Source organism: Gorilla gorilla, chromosome 19 (assembly GCF_029281585.2).
Source record: "Gorilla gorilla gorilla isolate KB3781 chromosome 19, NHGRI_mGorGor1-v2.1_pri, whole genome shotgun sequence".
Taxonomy (NCBI): domain Eukaryota; kingdom Metazoa; phylum Chordata; class Mammalia; order Primates; family Hominidae; genus Gorilla; species Gorilla gorilla.
The window spans coordinates 45432361-45459701 of NC_073243.2; the positions used below are offsets into that span (position 1 = coordinate 45432361).

Consider the following 27341-nt stretch of genomic DNA (forward strand, 5'->3'; position numbering starts at 1 on the left):
TTTAACAAGTACTAGTCGAAAGAGCAGAGTTGGTGAAGGACAGTCATGAAAGCAGAATCTTGAAATAATAGGACAAGAAATTTGGCCTTATTTCTATAGTAGAGAGACAGTAAAAATAACATTTTAAGCTTCAGGAAGGCTGCTCTGGTAGTGGAAGGAAAAGAAGAGAGGGGAGATGGGAAACTGGTCTATAGACTACCACACCAGTCCAGTCTAGAGATAATGAAGGCTGAACAAGGGTAGTAGCAACAATAAATTAAAAGGAAAAAACAGATTTGAGATACATCTTGGATAAAAAATTGCCAGGACAGTGCAATGAAAAAATATATGAAAAATCACAACGGAATCTAAAGTCCTTCTTTGGAAGATATTGACACTAGGGAATACAAAGTCACAAAATAAGAAGTTTGAGAAGAAAAAGATAGTGAGTTAAGACTTCCCCAGGGCTTGATAAACTTATGTCCAATAAGCAGCTGGAGAAAAGAAGAGTAAACCAGCCTAGAGATATAGACGTGAGAGTCAGATACAAGCATTTGATGATAACTTAATTACAAAGCACCCCCTACGAAAGAGCCAGATGAGAAAACTATGATGACACAATACTAGGATAATAATACTCATTTGATAATGAACGGTATTTGGGTTGTAATTTTCTTGGCAGAGAGAAAAGATTTTACTCAGTCCTTCTAAAAGTGTTTAAAGTGTTTTGCAGGTTTAAGAAAGAAAAAAAAAAGACAGCACTATCTGTGCTGCTATCCTTGTACATTTCAATCTGAAACGCAAATTGCTTTTGGAGTATAAGTTCACAATGTTCAGTATAATGTAAACATACCATTTTTCTATTTTGTACAGTAGAAAGCAGCAGAAGGAAGATAATCTTTGAACATTTAACACATGCTGCTGTTACAAATAGAAAAAAATCAAACTAATTTCCTAGTCAAGTCTATCTCAAAGTAATTGTGAACAAAACTTACTTTAGACTAGAAATTTAATTTCAACAAAAAAACCGACAGAAAAACTTTCTCCTGCCCTTGCTCTCCAAGGCTGCTCAACCTAACTATCCAGGACCCTGTGGGATTTAGGGAAGGACAACGGGCCAACTGCCTTCCCCAGCTGCCTTCTACCCCAGAATGCTACACTACCAGTGAAATTTCTCACCAACCTTTGAGACGTCTTGGGCTTGAAGGAGACAGCTTCTACAGCATTCATAATCATATGAGAGACTTAACTAGCTAAAAAAACCCTCAGTTCAAAATTCTGATTCTACCACCTCTTAATTGCATGATCATGGATGAGTTATTTAACCCTCTCTGAGTTTCACGTTCTTTATTCTACAAAATAAGAAAAATAATATCTATATTGCATGGTTGTTATAGGGATTACATAAAATAAATAGTATAGTTAGCAGATAAGAAGATAAATTATTGTAATGCAGTAGGATAAATGTTTTGATGGGCATAGACAGATTATCATGGAAAGAAGTACCTAGCTTAGCCTGGATGGGAGTTCAGTGGCAGGGGGCGGTAGAAGTAGTAGAAGGTGATAGTAGAGCTAAATCTTAAAGGAAAAACACTTTAAGGAGAGAGCATACTCCTGGCAAAAGGAAAAACAGGGGTTGGGGAACTGTGAGGAAAGTATGGGTATGCAAGGAAACTTGACATCTTTAGAAAACATCAATGAAAAGGAACCCTGGCAATTTCTAGATCTAACATTCGTGGTTTTGTCCATTCACAAACATAACCACAGAATCATGACACATAGTAAATCATTTTGATGAGGCATAAATTTGAATCATAAACAATGCAAGACTAGTGCACTGACATCTAAAGAAGATGACTCTTCAGATATTGAGGTGACAGAGTGATTGGTGATGTTAAGGAATTGGGAAATGAAGTTTTTGTAAAAAAAATGAATTTAGTTTTGACATCTAAAGTAGAGACCTTTCCTAAAGCAACTCTGAACAAGGGATAAGAGCCCAGGAGAAATATTTGGCCTTATCTCCTAGAGTTTAGAATGTTGGTGTACAGGTAAATGGAAATTGAATCCATGGCATCAAATACATCACTCAAGGATACAATAAAAAGCAAAAAAAAATTATGACCAAAATATTTCACATACACACCATTTTAATTACATTTTAATGCAAGGGGTATTAAGTAGAGTGCTTACTAGGCGTCCAACATTAGCCTGCAAAACCGTGCTCACTAATAAGGGAACATATGGCTAAAGAAGTAAAAACAAGAATAATAATAATATGCTTTTAATTCAATGTTATTGTTAGAGTTGGTAAGAAATAGATAATTATGTTAAGCAAGTAAGGCTTATAGGTTATAAAGTTTTAATTACAACAATAAAGACTATAAACCTAATCCTTTAGTTCTCAGTATTCACTAATTTTCAAAAAAGAAAGGCATATCAGAACCTTTAGGAGTAGAAACCCTTGAAGACAGTTTTCTTGTAGTATACATACCAGAATTACTGCTCTAAACAATGGCATGACACCGTGTTTCAGTAATGCGTATTATGATGCAAGCAATATTGAAAACCACATGTAAAGGCCTACAGGAAGGACTAGCAGAAAAGGCCAGGAGGCACTGCATAATTCAAGGACATGGATTTAATAGTTACAAAGACCTGGGTTCAGTTCCCATCTGTAGCTACTTATTGGTTATATTACTTTGAGCAAATTATAAACTATAGCTGAATTTATTCATGAGTAAAATGAGGATGATAATAATATCACCCATCTCAAAGGGCTGTAATGAGAATTAATGAAATAAACAAAATATATATAAATAACATTAAAATGAATATAAGAGTTTTGGTCTGTGACTGTTTATAACAGTAATGATAATAATCATTATCATCTAACATACTACCTGAAAAAATAGCAGTTAGGATCTGAATCATAAAGTCCAACCATTCAAAAAACTGCAAGTCTAGTTCAAACTGATTTTTTTTAAATGCCAACATTAAAAATAAATAGGATAATCTCAAAAGTTGCAAATATTACTGACCACAAATCAATTTACAAATTCAATGAACACTTACTGAGCCTGCACCATGTAAAACATGCTGTGCCAGATATAGCAGGAGATACAATAGTGAGTAAGATATAGACCCCAATCTCTTTTGTAAGTTAGAACAAAGGGCAAATTAGATTACCTGACTAACTCGATTTACTTCCTCCTCTTCTTCCTCAGCTTCCTCTCCAAATGAAAGTAAACTAAAATTTCTAGTCCAAAAAAAGAAAGAAAAAAAAAAAAGAAAGAGAAAGTCAAATCAAACTTATAAATACCTTATTTTCAGAACAAGAGAACAGAATTTACAAGAAGAAATACATTCTGACTGTTCTAAAAAAGACCATATTACTCAGTATTCAGCAGAAGTATTCTAACGATCTATATTTTCAGTATGATGTTAAAGCTTTTGCCTCACAGCACCAATGTTTCCTATATTATACTAACTTTTAATGACCAAAAATCCCTCCTGAGCATTACCATTAAATGTACTGAGTCAAGCATGACAGAAATAATTAAGCTTTTTTATATTTATCAAAACTGGTAGCAAAATGGGGGTTTCTGAAAAACTAATAAGTATATATCCCTGAGTGCTACAAATGGGAAGCAATTAATCTAGTATTTGGCAAAATATTTTTTAATATTTTAAAATTAATATGTATACAAAATTGTCAGACAAAAAAATATGAGCAATAAACAACTAAAATAGCCCACAAGGAGAAAAAACTAGGTTTGTCTCCTCTGATTCATCAAACAAAAGTAATCTCAAGTAAGATAAACAAGTTACTAAAACTGTCTCTCAAATAGAAAAATTAAAGATGTGGCAGCGAAACAGATTTTATTTTTTCCCAAAGCCTAGAATCAAGCAATGACCAACATATCATCCCCAATATATTTGCTGGAAACAAAAACAAAGCAAAACACACCAAAAAAAGACTTTAGAGTTTATTGTTAAGATAAATCATAGTGATGACACACTGTATATGAATACAGTGACAGTGACCTTTCATCCAGAGATAGATTAATCAAAATAAGCTGATCAAAGAATTTTTAAAAATCAAATAAATAATTCCAATAAGCAGTTATTTTGCCACAAGGAATTAACTGCTTATTAAAGTGTCTGGCTCATATCTGACAGTTTATAAAACAATTTAATTTTGTATTTGTAGGATATCAAGGAAAAAGACTAACAGGTATTGAATGCCTATACTACTGGGTGTTTTAACATACCTCTTCTCATTTAATCCTCATAACAACCAGGAGTTGAACTTATTCTAATCTCCATTTTATAGGAAGAGGTAACTGAAGCTTAGAAAGTTTAATCAACTTTGCTTTTTATTAACTAGGTTTGGCAGGATTATATCTAGAATTGATCAAATCTAACAATTATAGTTACAATAAAATCTCTAATAAGGATCCTACGATTCAGTAAAATAATACGTTGAAATCTAACTCTGCAGTATATACAGACAGTATTAATAATGTAGAATATTGTCCAAAATACTGAAATTTATTTTTTCATTCCTATTTTTTGGAAAATTATCTTCTGGAAATAAACCAGAATACTGAATGAAACAGCTTTATATTTTAAAATATTTATAATAATATTATTTTTAATGGCAACATAAAAGGAGTAAAAAGTTAAATACAAGTTAAATTGCATAATGCAATCATGCAGTCATTAAAAATATTCTTTATACTTTACTTTCTATTTATACTGAGTGAGCATATATTAATTTTAAAATAAGCAACAAACAAAAGTTTCTCAACAACTCATTTATATAAATAATTGTTACAGGGATCATAAAATATGTATCTATTTATTAACACAGATTTCATATGAACAACTGAGATGACATGTTTGTAGCTCAAGTTTAAGATATACTGCACCTGAATACAAGAGTTGCTCATTTAGGAAAACAAACAAACAAACAAACAAACAAAACCACTAATATGGTTTGGCTCTGTGTCCCCACCCAAATCTCATCTCGAGTAATTCCCACAATCCCCATGTGTTTTATGGGAGGGACCCTAGTGGGAGGTGACTGGATTATAGGGTGGTGTCCCCAAAGCTGTTCTCATGACACTGAGTGAGTTCTCATAAGATCTGATGGTTTTATAAGTATTTGACAGTTCCTCCTTCCCACTTGCTCTCTCCCCTGCTGCCTTGTGAAGAAGGTGATTGCTTCGCCTTCCTCCACGACTGAAGTTTCCTGAGGCCTCCCTAGCCATGTGAAATTGTGAGTCAATTAAACCTGTTTCCTTTATGAATTACCCTGTCTCAGGTATATCTTTATAGCAGTGTGAAAATGGACTAATACAACCACACACTCATAATTCCAATATCTCTCAGTCTCAGGCATGTCTTTATAGCAGTGTAAAAATGAACTAATACAACCACACACTCATAATTCCAATATCTCTCTGGTTCAAACTGGCCTCTCCTTTGCTAGTAAACAATTACTATAAAAGGAAATACAGTAAACTAAATGAATGAGTGTCATTTTTCAAGCTGAAGAAAAATCTCTCCACTATGATTACTTTGTGCCTTTGGGTTTCAATTTCTTTACTTCCTCCTCTGGTTTCTCTTTTTTTGGCCTTTTAATTTCCCTTGGAATGATGTCATCAAAAGGATTAAACAAAACCTATGAAAAAAAATATTTCGAAAACATTATTCCATTTTTAACATTTCACAAAAAATCAAACCCCGTATGTAATTCCATTGGTATAGTGTCTATATTTTTCCCCACATAAACATTATTAGTACAGTGATATATATTTACTACACAACATGCTTCCACTTACACGGCCTCACTGGATTCTCTCAATAATCCTATGTGCTATTAAGTAAGGGATATTTTATCCCCATTTTACAAAAGGGAAAAATATTTAAGAAAATGTAAATGATACACAGTAAACAAGATCAACTCAGATGCTTTGATTCCAAATCAAGTATTCTTGCTTCCTCAATGAAGGATCATTCTTTTTTTTTTTTTTTTTTTGAGATGGAGTCTTGCTCTGTCGCCCAGGCTGGAGTGCAGTGGCGTGATCTTGGCTCACTGCAACCTCTGCCTCCCAGGCTCAAGTGATTATCCTGCCTCAGCCTCCTGAGTAGCTGGGACTACAGGCGCGTGCCACCATGCCCAGCTATTTTTTTTTGTATTTTTAGTAGACACAGGGTTTCACTGTGTTAGTCAGGATGGTCTCCATCTCCTGACCTCATGATCTACCCACCTCAGCATCCCAAAGTGCTGAGATTACAGGTGTGAGCCACCGTGCCCAGCAGATTACTCTTAAATTACCTATGAAGTCACTTCTTTGGGCTAAATAAACCTAATTCCTTTAACTTTCCATTATGAGGTAAGCTTTTCAGTCACTGGATTATCAGATAAAGTTTCATCTTTGAATTAAAATCTTTAATTAAAAAAATTCTTAACTAGAAACGGTGCCCAAATAAATTAGAGATAAAATTTGAGTTGTGATGTTAACATAGTATAAAGCCTTAATCCAATAGTTTAAAAATACTAAGAATCAATTCCTCTTAAACGACAATGTAAGTGCTGTATCTCGTAATAATCATGCTCCTACCTCACAGCTTTTTATTTTGTGTGGATTATGTGGTCTTTCGTCATCATCAATGTCTACTTCTGACAGTCGCAACATGTTATATACTGTATCCCCTGTAACCTATCAAATTAAAAATATAATGTAATTGAAAATTATTGCACCCATCCTTTGAATTAAGAGAAAACCTTTGAAAACATCTTTCAAATAATTAAAAGAAAATTTCATGTGATTACATAAAAATATATGCATTTAATAATGCAAATAAAGCAACTTTATCTTAAAGGAGAAAAGCATGGATGGAGTTCAATCCCCCAATAAGTTTTTTGGAAATTTCCAATATATATTTAATGTAAGTTTTTATTAACAATATAATGCCAAATAATCTCCTACTGAATGACAACTTTTCATTCAAACATCATAAACAAATTTAAACTTTGGAATAGGATAAAATAAGCAAATAACAATAACAATGTGGTAAATGCTTTAGAGACATTATCTCATTTAATCCTCACAAACAACCTAAAAGTAGGAGCTAATATTATCCTTTTACAGATAAGAAAAATGAGGATCAAAGAAGCTATAAAACCAACAGTGATGGACTTTCTAACTTCTAACTATCCTACACATTGTCTCTGATATGTTAGTTATATAACCCAATTGTAAAAACTGACGCAGAATGGCAACTTAAATCTCATTTTATTATACACTCTTATTTTTAAGGAATAAATGGAAGGAATCTATAAACATCAGACAGGCTGTGCTGGAGTGGCTCAAAAGAATGTGCCAATGCATATTTCCTAACCCACTGTTATTAATAAATATTAACCAACAACATTGCAACATATGGTTTTAGTGTGATTCCTTTCATTCAGTGTTTTTCAAGAGTTTTAAAACAACACCAGCTTTCCAATTGTACTGAATTTGTTTTTTTCCCTTTTATCACCACAAAAATCCAGTTTTGCCCGGCATATGGGGAAACCATTCTTACTGAACCAGCAGAGGGCGCTGATGCACTAGTGATGTCCGATATGCCTTAGACTTAAAACACATAGAAACGTATTTATGAGAATGGAGAAGAGAGAAGAAAACCTTCAGAATCCCTTTTTAAAGGGAATTGTTAAAAATTCTATAGAAAGGACGTTCCCTAATATGACATTAAATGTGAGCAGGATTAAATAGGTACTATTCAAAGTAATATTTACAGTAAGAAGTTTCAATGTCAACACAAATTCCACTTTAAACTTAAGAAAATCCATCATTAAGAAAATAAACTGTAAACTACTAAATATTATTACCTAAATGTGCTTCCAAAAGTGTAAAATCAATATTGGCTAAGTGGCACATTTTAGCTCATACCATTACTATGATTTTAAAGAAGGAATACACTAAAGTCACAACTAATGACTGAATTGAAAGATCCAAAAAGAACTTAGATGCTCCCTCATAGTGCACTATATTAGGAATATATTCCATCATTTTTGAAAATAATAAACATATCCTATGGAATGTTTTTACAAAGGTAGCTCTTAGATAAGTTAATCATATGTATCTTAGAAGCCTAAGGAATAACATAAAACCAAAAACTGAACCACAGGTTTAAAATCACTGGACACTAACCTTTCCAAAGATGGTATGCTTATTGTTAAGTTCATCTGCTCGACCCAGTGTGAAGAAAAACTGGCTGCCATTATCATGAGAACCAGCATTTGCCATGGCAACCAGTCCTCTCCGATTAAAACGCAACCGTGAATGAAATTCATCCTGAAATGTAAAAAAGATTTAGTGAATGTCCTCAGTTATAAGACCCTTCATATGCAGTTATTCAACTTGACCCGCAAGGTCCCATACAACTTCTAATAAAAAAATGCAGACATTTTACTTAGTTGATTTTCAAGTATTTACTATTCTTTCAATGTTATTAAACTTGAATTCACTAGACTGTATCTTCTAAACATACTCAGACAGAAATATACCCTATTTTGTAGAAAGCTGCTTAGTTACACCTAAAAGAAGAGTACCCAAGGGGGAATGGATTTCTAAGTCATTTCCCTATTCTCATCCCAAAGTCAGCTATGCTTTTGAAATCTTCTATTATTTCTCCCAGAAAACTACCTTTGAGCCATTGCAGAGTATTCAATTATTACTCCTTCCCATCTCATTCTAAATGTCATTAAACAATTGCTTTGTTCTTGTTTTTTAATTCAAATAATCTACTATGATTGTGTTATGTAATTTTACCATGTCTTTTTAAAGTCCTAAGTTGAATCTTCTCTGAAATGGCACTGATTCTATTTGCCAGTTTTCAAAAGAGCAGGAACAAGCCTTTCTAAGGTGGTTTTCTCACCATGATAGGGCTACTTAACAAATATATTAGTCTCTTAGTTAACAGAATTTCCATCCAGCCTGATACTGAACTCATTTATAAATGTAGTCATGTTATATCATAAATGCTTTTCACAAAGGAAGATATTTTTCCTTAATAAATAATTCTCAAGAGATCTGAACTCAATGGATCATAACTCTGTATACTGTATTCAAAATGACCTAATTGAAAAATGTAACAAGATAACTGTATTACCTGAAAATGATGAAGCAAAAATCTCAAATTAGGAAGGAATTGTCAAAAACAGCTATTCTGTCACACCAAATAAAAGAATAAAAGAATGCTTCCGACTAGACGGAGTATCTAAAATCATGAGAAGTCTTACCATGGTAAAATATAAAATAGTCTAAAAGTGACATCTGAGACTTTTAAAATGACTATTCCACATTTCTAAGGCCATTATCATCTGGAAATTAAAGCAAACAGTTCAAGTATTTTCTTCAAGAATCACACAATGACTCAGTAAAAGATGAAAGGAAAATGCAATCTATTCCCTTAATATAAAAACGAATTTTTCAAAAACTCCCATATTTTAAGAGATACCAATATTTACTCATTCAAAGAACATGATATTGGTGCCATCAAATTAATAACAAACATGAGTTTTAGCTTTTACTTGAACCTGCTGTTGTTATTATCTTCACTATGACATTAACTCCTTTTCTTTTTAGATCTATGTTGGCAGTTAAGAAATCACTGGCCTGTTCTTGATTAATGCATCTTTTACAGACAATTTATTTATTTATTTATTTATTTATTTATTTATTTATTTATGTGAGACGGAGTCTCGCTCTGTCGCCCAGGCTGGAGTGCATTGGTGCGATCTCTGCTCACTGCAACCTCCACCTCCCAGGTTCAGGCAATTCTCCTGCCTCAGCCTCCTGAGTAGCTGGGAATACAGGCGTGTGCCACCATGCCTGGCTAATTTTTGTAATTTTAGTAGAGATGAGGTTTCACCATGTTGGCCAGGCTGGTCTCAAACTCCCGACCTCAAGTGATCTGCCCCCCTCGGCTTCCCAAAGTGCTGGAATTACAGGCATGAGCTACTGCACCCGGCCTGATGTTTATATACTAATGTGAAACGTTTTTTCCTCTTGTGGAACACAATCATTTTCGATTAAGCAATCTAAACTGACTTGGAAATAATAATAACAACAAAAATAATAATAAAAATAATAATTCAGTCTTACTTTGAATGGCGCTCCATAGATAGACTCTCCACCACTCCCTGTGCCAGTAGGATCTCCGCCTTGGACTATGAAACCAGGCACAACTCTATGAAAAATGGTATTGTCATAGTAAGCTGAAAAAAAAATAAAAATAATTTATCAATGTCTAAAATTAATCATATCTACAGTTACCAAAATTAATACAGCTAGAGTCAAAAGATTTATTTTCCAGAATGTTAAATACGCTCCCCAGCCAAAACCTTTTGTATCCTCCTTCTTATAAAATAGTTACTTCTCAAAACAGCACACATTTCTACAGAAACCATCACTGTTGACTTCTTGTTTTTATTTCTAGGATTCTCTCAAACTCTGGACTGGTCTTCAAAATAGAAATTAGAGAGTTCTGATAGCGAAGAGAAGCAATATTGTGCCCCAGGGGACATTAGTCAATTTCTGAAAATATTTTTGGTTATCACAAATGGGGGATACTACTGGCATCCAGTGAGTAGGGGGCAGGGATACTGCTAAACACCCTATACTGCAAAAGACAGTTCCCACAACAGAGAATTACCAGCCCAAAATGTCAACTGTATGGAGACTGAGAAACCCCGGCAAAGATGAATACCTTATTTCCCACTGCTTCCTCTTTTCCTCACAGGAAATTAATTTATTAACACACAAACTCATAATATATCAAAATTACTTATTAGTTATAGGTCTAGAACCATCAATACACCCTCCTCAAGAAACTTTGAATAAATAAAACAAATAACACAATACATACTTGAGTCCAATTAGCTCAGTTTGCTAAATGATTGAAATAGATTATTCATATTTATATGTAATTCAAAAATATACTATTGGAGTATATAATTTAGAACTCATAAATATACAGCAGAGATTGTATATGACCTCCTATACTATATATTATCTGGAACCTAAAATCATTAGGATACTTCATAGAAGAAAAGGAAGTTAACTTGGGAATGGCAGAAGCATGGCATCTCAGTGAGGCAAAGCATAAGCGACAAATTGAGTGGGGAGCAGGAATTAGAATTTGCCTGAATAAGAGAATTTACATTAAGAAGTAGCAATAATGACCAACATGCATAGGAAAAGATGCTCAATATTATTAGTCATTAGAGAAATGCAAATCAAAACCACAATCAGATACTACTTCACACCCACTAGAATGGCTAACATCAAAAACCTTAAAAGAATAAGTGTTGGTAAGGATGTAATGAAACTGGAACCCTTTTACATTGCTGGTGGGAATATAAAATAGTGTAAAAAGTTAAACACAGAATTAGCATGTAATCCAGCAATTATGATTCCAGGTGTGTGTGTGTGTATGTGTGTGCGCGCGTGTGCGCATGTGTATACAAGTGATATATATGTTTATATATTAATATATAATTTATAAGTGTAAATATATATAGTTCACATAAACAATATATAATATATAAGTAATTATAATAGTTATAAGTAATTTTGATATATATTGTTTGATATACAAACTATATATAATATATATATCACTGTGCACATGATCAGATTTGCTTTTACAAAACATCATATATTTATATATATTGTTTCTATATATATCCAAAAGAATCGATTGTTTATATATATATCCAAAATATATATATTTGTATATACATCCAAAAGAGTTGAAAACAAGTACTCAAATACTCACACACAAATGTCCATAGCAGCACTATTCACAAGAGCCAACAGGTGGAAACAATTCAAATGTCTATCAATGGATGAATGGATAAATAAAATGTGATATATATATATGATGGAATATGACTGTCACTAAAAGGAATGAAATACTCATACATGCTACAAAATGGATGAACTTCAAAAACATGCTAAGTGAAAGAACCCAAACACAAAGTCACATATTGTCTGACTCCATTTATAAGAAATATCTAGAATAGGTAAATCTGCAGAGATGGAAAATAGATTGGTGGTTGCTGGGGGCTGTGGGTGGAGGAGGGGTATATTAGTCCATTCTCACACTGCTATGAAGAAATACCCAAGACTGGATAATTCATAAAGGAAAGAGGTTTAATTGACAGTCCCACATTGCTGGGGAGGCCTCAGGAAACTTACAATCATGGCGGACGGCAAAGGAGAAGCAGGCACTTTCTTCAGGCAGCAGGATGGAGTGAGCGCAAGCAGGGGAAATGCCAGATGCTTATAAAACCATCAGATCTCATGAGACTCACTGATTATCACAAGAACAGTAAGGGAGAAAATGCCCCTATGATCCAATCACTTCCACCTGGTCCTGCCCTAGACATGTGGGGATTATGGGGTTTACGATTCAAGGTGAGATTTGGGTGGGGACACAGAGCCAAACCATATCAAGGGGAGAATAGAGAATGACTGGGTTAATGGATACAGAGTTTTCTTTTGGGGTAATAAAGTGTTTTAGAACTACATAGAGGTGCCGGCTGCACATTATAGTGAATATACTAAATGATGTTGAACTGTACACTTTAAAATGGTTAGTTCTATTTTATATAAACTTCACCACAGTTTTTTCAAAAAATCCTTTAGGTGGAAGGAAAGAAATTTTACATCACTGAAATTAGTTCTGTACTTACATTAGGTAAGCACAAGAGGAAAACATATGTAGTATGAAGTACTGAATAAACAAAAGCTATTATTTTTGTTGTTGTAAAAACAAACAAAAAGCAAATAGCAACAAAGCAGGTTGTGGTTGAGCCAATCATCGAGTTAGGCAGTCATGATTCAATCGCATGCTGAGGGTTACAAAGCAGAAAGATGGAAAAAGCACAGTTCCCTAAAGATTTCACTGAGCTTCCCTAAAGATTTCACCAGATTTCTTGACATACAGGATGATAAATGTCTTTATTATTTAAATCATTTTCAGTTGGGTCTTCTATTACCTGCAACTGAATACAACCTGAATATAACTCATTCAATGAAAAATATTTATCAAGTATCTACTGTGGGCCAGGCATTTTACTGATACAGTTACTGACATAATTTATAACGTTCCTATTTTAGTGGCTTGGAGACACCCTCATAATTATTTATATTTGCAAAGTATAAGTGGATATACAACGCATATTTTAAAAATTATAATCTGTATTCTAACAACTGTATTTAGTACACAGTACCTAAGAAGTAGAAAGGAAGACCAGCTGATTTTTGCTTAGTCCCTTCTCCCAGTGCAGGGCAGTTGGGCTGTATTTACAAGAGCTCCCTAGTGCAGACAAGTTCCCTCTGGTTACAAATAGATACTATAAAAACCAAAAGGTCTTAAAGTATCTCTCCTATATTCCTAGGTAACCATTTCATCAGTTACACTAACACTGTATGTAGCAGTCAGGAGTTTGAGTCTTGCCTTTTGCTAGCTATACAATCTTAAACTCCATTTTCTCATAAATCTAATAACATAAATTAAGGCACAGTGTCAATCTGAAGATTAAATAATATGAAAGCAAACTACACATTTTCAAGTTCAACACAAATGTGAGGTCAAACTAATATCTTCACTCAAATGCTACAAATTCATATTCAAATTTGAATATAAAATATACCCCAGTATATATCATATAATGAATATTCATCTAGACCCATAATAAGCAGTCAACCAATACTTTTTGAGCACTGTGCACATGATCAGATTTGCATTTTCAAAATGTCACTCTTACCCAGGGTGAATATATTAGAAAGAGACATGACTGGAGAGAGAGGGGGAGTGAGAGAGAGAGAGAGAAAGAAAGCAAGAGACAGCGCAAGTGCATGCGACAGAGAGCCAGTGAGAGAATGCAAGCAAGCAACTGCTATCCTGAGAGTCATTACATAACTATGGCTTATCTTGAGATACACAGATTCAAGAACTACTTATGAAGCAAGATCCATAAGACCCAGATATATGTTACCTGTGACGGAAAAAGGACATGAAAGAGGTCTTTATTACTTGTGTTTTCAAATTTTAGAATTTCACCATTTTCTTTCTTTTTCCTATTTCCCATTAAGTATTTCAGCGATGCTGGCTTTTTATTTTAAGATTTTCTTTATGATTTTCCTAGTTATATTCCTGTTGAATGCATGAAATTATTATACTATATATAAATGAGTAAAAATTTTCTATACTCTCTACACTATAACTTTGTATTCTAACATAGCTGGAATTTCCAATGTCCACAAATCTTCCATATCTACTATTTCTACTTCTTTGTAATTTATTAGTAATCACTATTGAACTATGCATTTATAGTTGTATTTATAGTTTATAATACTGTATATTTTGCTGCTTGCAATGTTTATTTGATTTTCTTAAATTTTTATGCATCATCACAAGTGTTTTGAAAAAGCTTTATTATTTCATTATGCATGTTCATAATATCCTCCTGAATGTTCTCCACTATTGAAAAAAGATACCTAAATGTATCTTAAATATGAAACAAAGTTCCTATTTGATTGCTGTCATTCTAGTATTTGTCACATGGTTTCTATTTCTGGCTACAATAATCTATGGGCATTATCATATATTTTGACTAATTATATTTCTTGCCCAAGTTCATAGAGGAATTTATACTTGCACTTTAAAGTAGTTATACGTTTCTTCTTCTAGAATCCTGTTTTGTGTTTAACTATGTAAATATTATCATTAGTAACTTTTTATCTAACACTCATCTTGCGACCAGTCTGCACTATCTGGTATTTTTTTAAACAAATATTTTAGTTTTGTAAAGAAATTTCTTTTAACATAGCATATTTATGCTTATATTTGTCACTCTAAAGAATTAGTAAACTATTATTAAAGAATAAAAGATAAGCAATGAAGTGTGGACCATGATGAGACAAGAAAGATGTGAAATAAAGGTGAAGAGATTAGTAGTCACACAATGTATTAAACATTTTGATTTTCTTATCCACTTCTCCCTCTGCTCCCCACTTGTCTATAAAACAAACATAAAATTATACTCCTTCCTCACACTGGAGGAACTAATGAAATTATCAAAGCTAATAAGCTTCCCTTTCATTCCTTTATATCTTTTTTGCTCTATTTTTTAATTGATAAGTTTTTAAAAGTTCCACTCATTTTAAATGTCCACCTAACTATGCTGCAAAGACCAAAAATCTAAGATTAAGTCTGTATAATGTAGATCCTTTGGTTTTTTAAAGGCTATAAACCATCCTTTGGCTATGAACATCATTTTAGTTGAGGGCCATATCTGAGACTGCGCTCTTACTTGTTCATGTTTTTATTCATTTGCTTTTAAATTCTGGAAACCATGCTTTAAAAAAATAAATTTGAGTGTTTCAAGATCTAGAAACATTATGACTCGTCTAAATCATAGAAGCAAAGAATTAAAATGGGGTTTTCTGGATTACATTTTTGAAACCTTGACTTAACTCATTTAGGAGTATCCTTGTTTAAATCAGTCTTCTTAGGCTTCATGTTAGCCTTTCCAGTAATAATTCTATCTCTATTCAATTAAGAGGATTGGTGAATTTGATTAAGATAATTGTTGTGGTTATTTTTAAAATTATTTTTCTATTCTTTCTTCTTTCTCCTTGCATTATTATAAATAGGGGAATAATTGTTTGTTGTAATAATTGAGTTTTATCATCACCCAACTTAAGAACCTCATTTCTTCTTCACTGTCACATTGTATCCAGATGTTTTCTGCTTCTTCCATTCACCTGGTCATGGATTGCAATTTACCATTCATTCTTTCTAATGTTTTTGTAATTTTACTCTCCTTCTGTAAAGCTTGAGCTTTGAATCTTCAAAACTTCTTACCAGAAACAAGTCTGACTTTTCCATGTCTCCTGTGTTTCTCAACTTGGTTAACAGATATTTGAGGCCTCTCTGACTGAACTACCTACCTGACTCTATTTCCTTCCTGCCTGCCATAGCAATTATTAATAATGGTCTTTGCAGACGTCCTTTCATTGTCTCTCTCTCTCTCTCTCTCGCTCGCTCCACTCCTCCCCACCTCTCTCTTTTGGAGAGGGGGTGGTATCTGGGTATTTTTCATTTCTTAAATCTTCACCTGATAATTATGTCTATTTAGAGAGATCTCATCATACCACACTACTGGATTCTCTTTCACACCTTGCTTCTGACCCAAAATGTTGTTTTCTGATACCTTGAATAAAACTGTCTCTAAAAATCAAATATAACTTAGAAGAACAATGATTTGCCGCCACTGGAGATATTCCAAACCATATGTAATGTATTCTAGAAGCCAACAAAAAGCTCTAAAAATGGAAGGTTTACTTCCCTAAGAGAATACTCTGCAGGGAAAAACACTTCAGTGGATGTATAATTCTGCAGCATTTTAAAAAAAGAAAAATAGTTACTTTATGACTCAAATCTAAAAAAACTAGAGACATTGATAATAATATCACTGGATGCTAGCTAGAAGGCTGTGTGGAGAAACTAGAATTTTGAACAGACATTTAAAAATGGGTAGACTTAAACAGTAAAAAAAGGGAAGAAAAAGCATACCAAAAGAAGGGGAACTAGTATGAGGATATGTATGAAAGTGGAAATGGAAAGGAAATGCTTAGGAAATAATGTCCAACTAAAACCATGTGGTTAGTGCAATGAGCTAGAAAGTTGGATAGCTAGGAAGCCAAGCTGCCTGAGGATTCAAATACCATATAAACAAGTAAGAGAGAAAAGAAATTAAAGATGAAAGACAGGAAGGGGAGCAGGCAAGAGGCAATTACAGTCATACAGGTGAAAGGCAGACTGGGGAAGAAATTGGTAAATTTGGTTTTACACTGGTTTTGTTATAGCTAACAGTGGAAGGCTCCAGTTGAAAAGTCCACTAGGCAATTAGATATGTAAATTAGTACTAGGAAGAGAAGAAACGACTGAAGTTCTAAATGTGGTAGTCATTTGGATTGAAGTAACAACTAGAGAGTGATGACAATAGAGAACTAGAGGCAATCTTAGGGAATACCCAAATTTAGAGAATGAAAGAAAGAAGCGTAAGATAGCAAAGAAGACCAAAGAGGATCACAGTATTATTTGTTGAGATAAACTGCTCTGTTAAAAGTATTCAAATTTATTTGGGATAATTATCTCTTATCTCTACTTCCTGACACCCAGCTCAATACCATATCCTCATAGCAAGACCTGTCATTCATGACCACTATTTAACACTAGTCTTCAATGTTGTGAAGAAGACACTGCAGTTTATTTTTAAATTAACAAGAATTTCTCCAGTAGAATAAAAGTCAACAGTCATAATTTACCTTCCAAACAAAGCTGGATAAAATTTCTGCAAGCTTTAGGAGCTTCTTTGGACCACAACTCTATGTCAATATCTCCAGCTGTAGTTTTCAATAAAACCTGTAGAAAGAATATTACATTTTATTAAATTATTATTTTGCTTAATAATCAGTTGAATAACTATTTGACTTGTAGCAATCACTACAAGAAATATTAAAATATTAAAAGAAATATTAAAAATTGTGTTTGGCTTTTGTTGATATACTCAACAAAATGTCAAATATTCACTACAACTCATTGTACATTTCGATCTTTCAAAATACCATTTCAGAAAAAGTTTGGAATTTAAGAAAAAAATAGCATATATCTTTTTTAATCACAGAAAAAAACTTCATTCATTTAGAAAACGGTAATACCTAAAGTGAGAAGTTCACTTGAGGCTAGGAGTTCAAGAACAGCTTCGGCAACACAGAGAGACCCTGTCTCTAAGAAAATTTGTTTTAATTAGTCAGGCATGGTGGTGTTCCATGCTATTTGGGAGGCTGAGATGAGAGGATCACTTGAGCCTGGGAATCTGAAGTAATAGTGAGCTATGATCATGCCACTATATTCCAGCCTGGATGACAGAGCAAGACCCTGTCTCAAAATAAAATAAAACATGACAAAACCCCAATAATGCAAATTTGTTATAATTGAGTTTCCCATTGCATCAATTCCAATAAAACTGTGCAGCAAATTAAGAAATTAAAGAATAATGAGCCCATTAAATTGTGACATTATAGGACAATTTTATAATTACCCTTTTTAATTACCTTTTACTCTCTCTGCTCATTTAACATCATGCTATTCCTAATTTACAAAGGAACATTCTTAATCTAATTCTGGTTTGTGATTTACTAAAATACTATGTCTTAAAATCACCTTCTATAGTAAATAGAATCCCATGATAGCCTTTCCACCAGCTCATAACAGCAGATACTCCTTGGTAGAACCAGAAACTTTGCAACTAGAACCCCTCCCTGCTGGGCCCACAGGGAACAGTTTATAATTGTCTTATTTATAACCATAAATAACCAAAAAGAATGTTAGGCTCTAAATTTGAACATTGTGGCATAGCTGGAAACCAATTTCTCCAGTATTACTTCTTCTTTTTTATCCCCTAGTATACCAAAGTAGATCAGTGTCAATAATTTGTGACCATCACAATCTTTTAGAATGCTCCTTCAAGTAAAGAGTATGCAATATAACTGTTCAAAAACATGAGGCTGTTTCTCATGGAAGGTCAGTATCATCAATGCTAAGTCACATTTCACCATCCCAAAAAGAAACCCTGTACTCATTAGCAGTCACTCCCTATTTACCCCTACTCCTACTCTCTGGCAGCCACTAATCTACTTTCTGTCTGTGTAGATTTGCCTATTGAACATTTCATATAAACAGAATCATACAATATGTGGCCTTTTGTGTCTGGCTTCTTTTATTTAGCATAATGTTGCTTTCAAATTATATAGGGGTCTTTCAGTTCTACACATCTAGTTTTTAAATGTCTTGAAAATCACAATGACTTTATACTCTTACTGGTAAATATTTCAAGACATAATATATATTTAAGGCAAAGTTCACCATTGAAAACAATAAATAGAAATCCATATTTCCAATGGTCTTCATAATAATTTCTGATTTTTTTGACAGACTTCCCATGCTGAGGTATCAGCTCTATCATGTTCTTATGATTTGCTTGTTTATATTATTAATATTATCTTCAATAAGAAATTTGTGATGGCTGGTTTAATCTAAATACTATGGTCTATAAATCTATTTAGCTAGTCATTATGAAAAATTACATCACAATGCCAACAAAGTGCCTTTTTTTTTTTTTTTTTTTTGAGACAGAGTCTCACCCCGTTGCGCAGGCTGGAGTGCAAAGGCACGATCTTGGCTCACTGCAACCTCTGCCTCCCGGGTTCAAGCAATTCTCCTGCCTCAGCCTCCCGAGTAGCTGGGACTACAGGCACCCGTCGCCACACCCGGCTAATTTTTTGTATCTTTAGTAGAGACGGGGTTTCACCATGTTGGCCAGGCTGGTCTCGAACTCCTGATCTCATGATCTGCCCGCCTCAGCCTCCCAAAGTGCTGGGATTACAGGCATGAGCCACTGCGCCTGGACTTTTTTTTTTTTTTTTTTTTTTGAGACGGAGTCTCACTGTCTCCCAGACCGGAGTGCAGTGGCGTGATCTCAGTTCACTGCAACCGCCACTTCCTTGGTTCAAGCAATTCCCCTGCCTTAGCCTCCTGAGTAGCTGGGATTACAGGCTCACAACATCATGCCCAGCTAATTTTTTTGCATTTTTTTTAGTAGAGACAGGGTTTCACCCTGTTGGCCAGATTGGTCTTGAACTCCTGACCTCAGGCAATCTGCCATAGTCTCCCAAAGTGCTGGGATTATAGACATGAGCCACTGCACCCAGCCATCATCTTTTTATATATATTAAATAATGAATTTAAACAAAGGAAAAAAATACAAATATATATAGATTTTCTCCCCACAGCTCATGGATGGTTTTGCACACCCACTGAAGTATGCACTCACTGGTTTAGAAACCACTGCTCTAATGAACACACTAATTACATCATCCCTCCCTCCACAGGTTCTGGAATCAGGATGCCCAAATTCAAATACTGGCCCTTCCACTTACTAGCTTTGTTACCTTGCGCACACTATCTGACATCTCTGTCACTTAATTTCCTAATCTAAAAACGGGATAATAATATCTTTTAGTATTTCTGTGAGGACAAAATGAGCTATAATACATAGACTGCTTAGAAAAGTAAATGACAAATAATAAGTGCTCAAAAAATGATAGTCATTATTACGTGGTTTTTTGGCCACAGGCAACTTACACCTAGTAAAAAAGAATGCATATATAATCGGGCCACCTTGCTCACCAGGGTTTCTTAATCTTTTCATTAATAAGCTACTGAATTAATAAAGAAGGTATATGGCTCCTTCCTCCTCTGGCCATACATTCTCTTTGGCCATCACTACTTTGTAGGCCTCCTTGGCTCTTTCTCTTAAAATTCCCAATTAATACTTTGATAATATCATGTTTCTTATAAACATATATGCAAATATACTTATAAAGCCATTTTGATTTTCAAGATATTTAAAAACTAAGTGTGTACAACAGGAAGACAGAACCCTATCATTTGAAAGCAACATTACACTAAGTGAAGAAGCCAGACACAATTTAGAATAAGTGATCATAATATGTGGAAATTTCATCTTCAGGGAATTACCTCTTATGCTTAAAAACTTTCTATCAAGTACTACATTTCTTTGCCTCATCTTCAGGGGCTAGGGTTACAGCAAAACACAGAACATTTATGGACAACCAGGGACCAAGCACTGGTATCATGTATCAATTACTTCCCAAGCTGATACTAAGTTCTTTGAAGGGAGGAATTTTGTCCCATTTACTCTGAATGTCTCTGTACCCTTTCAGCACCTAATGTACCATTAGATAGTAAAGGCAATAAACATTCATTGAACAGACTTATTACATTTGCTTCAAATTCTTCACAGACCAAATTTTTGTCCACACTCTTCACCTTACAGAACTTAGAAGCTTTAATATCTTTGATGAGCCTTATGCTGGAAAAAGTCCCAAGCTGTTTTTGGATGAAAACTTGGGCCCTTATGTTATCATTCAGCCTATTTCTGTTCAGAAGATAGTATTTATCACATTTTGTAATTAAACATTTATTTGCATGATTATTCAGTCAATGTATACTTCACTCAACTAACTCATGACAACTGAGTCAATGCTGTGTTTTCTTTCCATTGTCTCCCTAAAACCTAGCATAGAGCCTGGCAATTGATTTGCTCAATCATTATTTGTTGAATGAATAATCTATTCAGGAATGTATCCTCGTTAAAGCTTTTCATCTATATGACCATGTCAAATCTTCCTTTAGAATAAAGCAATTAAGTCTGTCCTTGACCAGCAGCAGTATAACCTCAAACTCACTGATGCTTAATACTTCTCAAAAACTAAGAAAAATATAGTATTAATTCATCCATCCATTCATTTATTCAATACCTATCTGAACTCTTTCTATCATGTATCAAGTACTGTTCTAGATGCTTGTCTCTGCCCTTATGTTCCTTACATTCTATAGGGGGAAGGTAGGAGGAAGGATACAGTAATACTAAATAATTAATAAATACCATGGAAAAAACTAAAAAGGTTAACGGGGCCAGAGACTGCTGGGATGCAAGGCATGATTGAAGTTTGCTATTTCATAGAAAGTAGATAAGAAAGGGCTCTTTGCTAAGGTCAACACTTGATTAGACAGAGGAACAGCAAGTGTGAAGGCCCTGTCTGGCAGGATGGTAAATCTATTCAATCTCTACCAGTGTTTATTAACTGGGGGTGATATTGCCCTCAAGAAACATTTGGAAATAGGAGGAGGTAGGTATTTTGGGTTTTCACATTGATATTAAATAAGATAGGTGAGGGGTGGGATGGACATACTAATCTACAATGCCCAGGAGAAGTTCAAACAAAGAATTGAAAGAATTGGTCTGCCCATAAAATATCCATTAAATTTTTGCTGGGAATTACAGCATTTTTGGTTTCACTTTTAAATTGCTCTCATTACATTATCAAATGTCAATGAATAAAAGACTGTATAAATTATTTACGATGCAATCATGTAACAAACAGGATGGTATGTTGTGTAAATTTAGCTTATCTTAATTCAACTATATACTTCCAATCTCATTTTCTCCAATATGCTGATTCATCAAATTTCATATGTGATATAAGCTAGGTCTCAATTTAAGAATTCAGGTGACACTTATTCCACAACAGACTCTTCTGCCTTGTACAGCATACAAACATCTTGGATAGGAATTGGCATACATTAGCCATGAAATTAATCAGAGAAACCTTTCCCCATTCTAATGTGGTAATAGTCCCCATTTCCCACTTTCTCTGACTGACAGTCATCTCAGGTTTTAAAACCAGCTCAAAAGATATCTTTTCCATGAGGCTTTTCCTAACTTCCCCAGTTATTCACTACTCAGTACCGCCATAGCAACCTGGTCTCTTCTGCACAAGCACGCTTATCAGACATACAGGCTTTTGTTTACCTGTCTGTCTCACAAAGTAAACTATAAGCTTTTCCGGGAAAACAACTACCTTACTCATCCATCTTTGTATCTCCGGCGCCTAGTACAGTGCCCAGTGCCTCGCAGGCGTTCAATTAACGATTGTAGAAGAAATGGAGAATGAATGACCTCCAAGTTAAGCAAAGAATATATCAAACTCAAAAATGTCTGTTTAAAAACCTAAGACCCCAGAAATCGGCTGCATGAGTTGGGTTAAAGCATAAAATAGGACCGGAATGCTGGTAGGTAGAGAAACCTCCACTTGACTTCTTCAAGTACATCCTGAAAAGTACCAACATCAGTGTTTAGATGCAACATTGTCCACATGCAGGAGTAAAGACAACACTTCTCGTGGTCTCTTCCTACCACGAGATCCTGAAACCCATTCCCCACCCCAAATCCGGGAAATCTCACTTTGGGGATCCCAGGACCCCAAGTTCCCTAGATGAGGCTCTCACCTTCCCATTCGTGGGAGGCTCCTGGATGTAGATGTTGCTCATCCTGGTCAGTACAAAGGACTCTGCTCTTTATGGGGGATGAGAGCGGCCGGCCGGCCACTAAAGCTGTCCGCCTACGAGTACACTCTTCCTTAAGTCCAGTGGTGCAGGAAAGCTTCAGTTTGTCAATATCACGCAAGACAGGGACACCAAACACTACCCCTGCCCAAAGGAGCCCCTCACGGACGCCGCCATGTTGTTACCGGACCCGAGCACCGCTAACCCTGAGAAGGGTTATTCCAATGTACTCCAGGGAAAGAGAAAAGTCTGTAAAGTTACCATAGCTCAATGTAATTTGTATTACAATATTAGAAGGGACACTTCATAAGTGTTGGCGGTGTTTACACTACTCTCGTGTGCAGATCAAACTCAACTCCCCCTCCAAAACTATCAGTAATGGTTCGGACCATGTGTCTTCTGCAATATGACTCGTCCGGAAACGGCATCCGCATCTACTGGTTCTGCCGTCGCTAGAGGCGTACAGGCCCTTCCCGACCGTAGCGAGGGTGCTGCTGCGCTGGGGGAAGGAAAACGCCGCTTTGACTGTGCCTTGTTCTTACAGCTGGCGGGAAGCAAGCGCCTTTTCGAAAGCCAGAGGCTCGAGTTACCCCTCTTACCACCGTCATGGCAGTCCCAGGTAAGGAGCAATTACAGGGCCTCTGCGTCCGAGCTCCGAAGGGAGCGCAAGGGAGGGTAGGGTAGGGTCCGGGGTGTACGGAGCAGCGCCCATGGGGATTTAGGCGGAGGCCTTAAAATTCACAGGTTTGTTTTGTTTACATGAAAAAGTTTAGACTCCAAACATAAACTCTGAAGGAAAGAAAGTAACTGTCTTCCCCCCAGGAGCCAAGCCCCAGCTGCTTGGGATTACAGGGGAAGTGTATTGTGGAAGGGAGGGAGGAGGGAGAGACTGTAACTGTAGGCCTAAGAGGGCAAGCGGCCAAGAAAAACTACCTTAATTGTGGTATGGCTTAAAACTAAAACTTGAAGTGGGAACACTTGGCCGACCCAGGTAACCGGAGGCATCGTTTGTCTTAGAAGTCGCTAGGACCCACCGGGTGTGCGGGTTCTGCTCCTAGCTCTTCCTGTTGTATGTAGCTGCTCCGTGGCCATAGATTGGTCGCTTTGTGCTTCTGGGCCTCAGTTTCCTTATAAAAAGAAGGAGCTTTGTTGAATTATATATAAGATTTCTTCCAACTCTCAAATTCTATGTCCAGAAGTTACTGACCTTAAAACGGTGAACTCTGCAGAATAATTACTTAAAAGATTTTCTCGTTCTCAACTACCAGCTTACTTGGAAGTTCTAGTAGCGGAAAGCATCTCCTCAAACCGGCTTTGCCACTGCAGAACACTGATTGCAGGAGACATTTTCAGAAATACACACTTCTCCACCCCACCTCCCAACTTGGAAATTCCCAGCGCACTTTAGTAATAGAAAAGATTCTATTCTATTAGAATAGAATACTATGAATTGCTATAGAATTACTATGAACTATAGAATTACTATGGTTCAGAACCCTAACTTTGTTTAAACCTGCACTTCCCAGTATTATTTGACCAGGTTCTTTGTTCTGTGGCAGCCTTTTTGAACCTCCTTCTACAGATAGCTGTTATTGGAACACTGTGCTTTTGTACTAACTGAAGTTTGCGGAGGAGTACATCTGGAGCTGTGAGAGAGGAAATGTACACTCTTTATTAAGCCTACTGTGTGCCAGGCACTGGTACTGGGCATTGAAAATACAGTGGTGAGCAAGGTAGACATGGTTACGCTTCACACAGAACTTAGAATTTAGCAGTGAAGAGAGAGAAATTTACAGAAAGTGGGACAAGTGCCATGGCAAGGAAAATACAAGACCTTAGAAAGCACAAAGTAAGGGCACCAAACACATGCAGGATGGGCAGAAGGACTTTCCAAAGGAGGTAGCACTTAGGAGGAGATCTAAATTGTAGGAGGGGTGGCTTGAAGGGAGAGGAGACTGCAGTCGGAGGAACTGGATACGTAAAGGAAGAGGAAATATGTGAAAAGAGGAAATGAAAGATGTTTTCTATGGATGGAACTCAAATACAGATGGGAGATAAGTGAGAAATTAAGTACAGAGGTAGTAACTGTAGCTAATATTGACTAATATTTATGTGTCCAATATGTCAGAATGAAAGATGTTTTCTGTGGATAGAACTCAAATACAAATGGGAGGTAAGTGAGAAATTAAGTAGATAGTAACTGTAGCTAATATTGACTAATATTTATAAGTCAAATATGTCAGATACTATATCAAACATTGTATTCAATCTCATTTAATATTCACAACTGCACTGTGAAATGAGTATTAATATTCCCATTTTACAGATGAGGACACTGAGGAACAAAGAAATCAAGTAATTTGCCTATTATGAGACAGCTGGAAAGCAAGAAGTCAGTCTGGTTCCTCTAGACTGTGCACTTCATTCATTTTGCCATCGTATAGGATAACTTACAAGGTAGTTTCCAGCTCTTTAAGGACCTGTAGGCCATGACAAGAGGTTTGGCATTATCCTACAGATAGCAGGAAGCCATTTAAGGATTTTAAAGCAGATTCACATTTTGGAAAGATAATTCTGGCTAGAAAGTAGATTGGAGACAAAGGTTACCAGTTAGGAGTAATTCTGGTGAGTTATGATGATGTGTGGCTGAGATGTGGTCTCAATAGGTAAGGAGAGAAGTGGATAAATTGAAGATACATTTTTGGTGGTAGAGTCACTAGGAGTTGGTGATTGATTCAATGTGGGTAGGTAAAAGAGGAAATGAGGTTTACCTGGGTTTTACTGTTAAGCAATTGGGTGGGGCTGTTTACTGACATGACAACACCTCACAAGGGGCAGGGGTTAAGGGGATGATGATGACATCCAATCTGGGGCTTGTTGTGTTGAGGTTAGTCAGACATAGGAATGCAAATAGTTAACAGTAAGAGATATAATTTGTAGCTTAGGAAAGAAGTCAGAGTCAAAGACAATGATTTGGGTGTTACCCACACACATAATAGGAGGTAAGGCTATGGGAGTGGAGCACTCTGCTTAGATGGTGTGTAGAATGTGAAGGGAAGGTCTGTGGCTGAAGCCTGGTCAACATCTAAGAGGCCAGCAGCAAAAGATAAACCTACACAGTAGATTGCCTAGGCATCCTGATAGGCCGAGTCAGCTCTAGTGATCTTTATACCACACAGCTGCACCCAAAGTTGACCTGTTATCACTGCTCATTTCATTACTTGAGCAAGCCTTTTGGGCACCTGTGTGATATGGGCACACTGGAGGACGCAGTGTCATAGTCTGTGCCCTCATAAAACTTTAAGCAGTACATGAAAATGTGCTACTTAAGAAAGGGGACAAAAGTGATTTTTTAAGGCCTCATTAAAATTCTCTTAAACTTAGACCAGTGTTATAGATATGTTAACCTTCTTTCAATTCAAAATAGTGCTTCAAAGTATAATAATGTTAAATTGTGCCGTTAAGCTAGATGGCAAGCTATAAACTGTTTAAACCCAGCAATAATTGAGATAATAGGTGTGACAGTGCTGTAAAAGTGCAATGCAAGTGTCATTAGAAAATACAGATACAGAAAATCGTAAGATAATTTCTTGGATGATCGATCCAGACAGGGTATTAAAGGAAAATAGGGCTAATCTAAACTTTTCAAGGTGATCATCAAGGAGGACAAGTATTATGTTAGGCTCTTCAATTTTAGGTTTAATGGATTCAGTTTGGCATTTCTTGGGGTGGTCCTGCTAGTGATTATGACAAGGTATGATTATAAAGTAACAAGGCTGCTTTCTGCAAACCACACATAAAAATCAGCCTTGTCTGTTTTATGATCATGTGCTTCACCCGTGTTTCCATAGCATTGTGTATAAGCGTATACCATTATGTAGGTAATACAATGAAATGTAGGCATTTAGGAAAATCTTACTCTTAGTTGTTATTATAGAAATAATATTTGATCACAGGTTTCAGTGAGATTTACTTCCTTTGAAAAAGCTGCTTTTCCCATTCACAGTTGTTGAAATTACCTCCAACATTCATGTCAGTGATTCACCACTCTCCATGAAGAGTTGAACTGGCACAAGTGGCAACGTATGTTACTGATGTAGTTGGCACAAAACTGTTTTCTTATTATCTCCTTCACTGAAGCCCTATAGCCAAGGTAGGGAATTTTTCTATGGCCAAGCTAACATTTCAGTCTGGCACATCACAGTGAATAAGATTTTTAAAACACATTATGATAGTATCTTAGTAATAGAAGAATTCTCAATTACATCCAATTTTTC

The 27341-nt window shown here is 35.5% G+C and overlaps 2 protein-coding genes across 7 annotated transcripts in view; one reads left to right on the forward strand and one right to left on the reverse strand.

Annotated features, from left to right (window-relative positions):
• Positions 1–23387, reverse strand: part of CWC27 (CWC27 spliceosome associated cyclophilin) — a 249840-nt gene extending 226453 nt beyond the window's left edge. For both annotated transcript variants that reach the window (XM_019013693.4, XM_055367930.2), the window contains exons 1-7: positions 23008–23387; positions 17400–17496; positions 10161–10273; positions 8205–8348; positions 6609–6707; positions 5562–5665; positions 3166–3235 (exon numbers count right to left, since the gene is read on the reverse strand). In XM_019013693.4, the coding sequence (XP_018869238.1) occupies positions 3166–3235; positions 5562–5665; positions 6609–6707; positions 8205–8348; positions 10161–10273; positions 17400–17496; positions 23008–23049 (669 nt within the window). In that variant the 5' untranslated portion in view covers positions 23050–23387. The remainder of the gene's footprint in view (positions 1–3165; positions 3236–5561; positions 5666–6608; positions 6708–8204; positions 8349–10160; positions 10274–17399; positions 17497–23007) is intronic.
• Positions 23388–23463: 76 nt separating this feature from the next.
• Positions 23464–27341, forward strand: part of SREK1IP1 (SREK1 interacting protein 1) — a 50594-nt gene continuing 46716 nt past the window's right edge. The window contains exons 1-2 of one of the 5 annotated variants that reach the window (XM_063700729.1): positions 24517–24797; positions 25193–25237. In XM_063700729.1, the coding sequence (XP_063556799.1) occupies positions 25201–25237 (37 nt within the window). In that variant the 5' untranslated portion in view covers positions 24517–24797; positions 25193–25200. Of the gene's footprint in view, positions 23684–24516; positions 24798–25192; positions 25238–25908; positions 26067–27341 lie in introns of those variants that run through there. The other 4 variants (XM_055367931.2, XM_004058788.5, XM_063700730.1 and 1 more) reach the window with 4 other exon arrangements.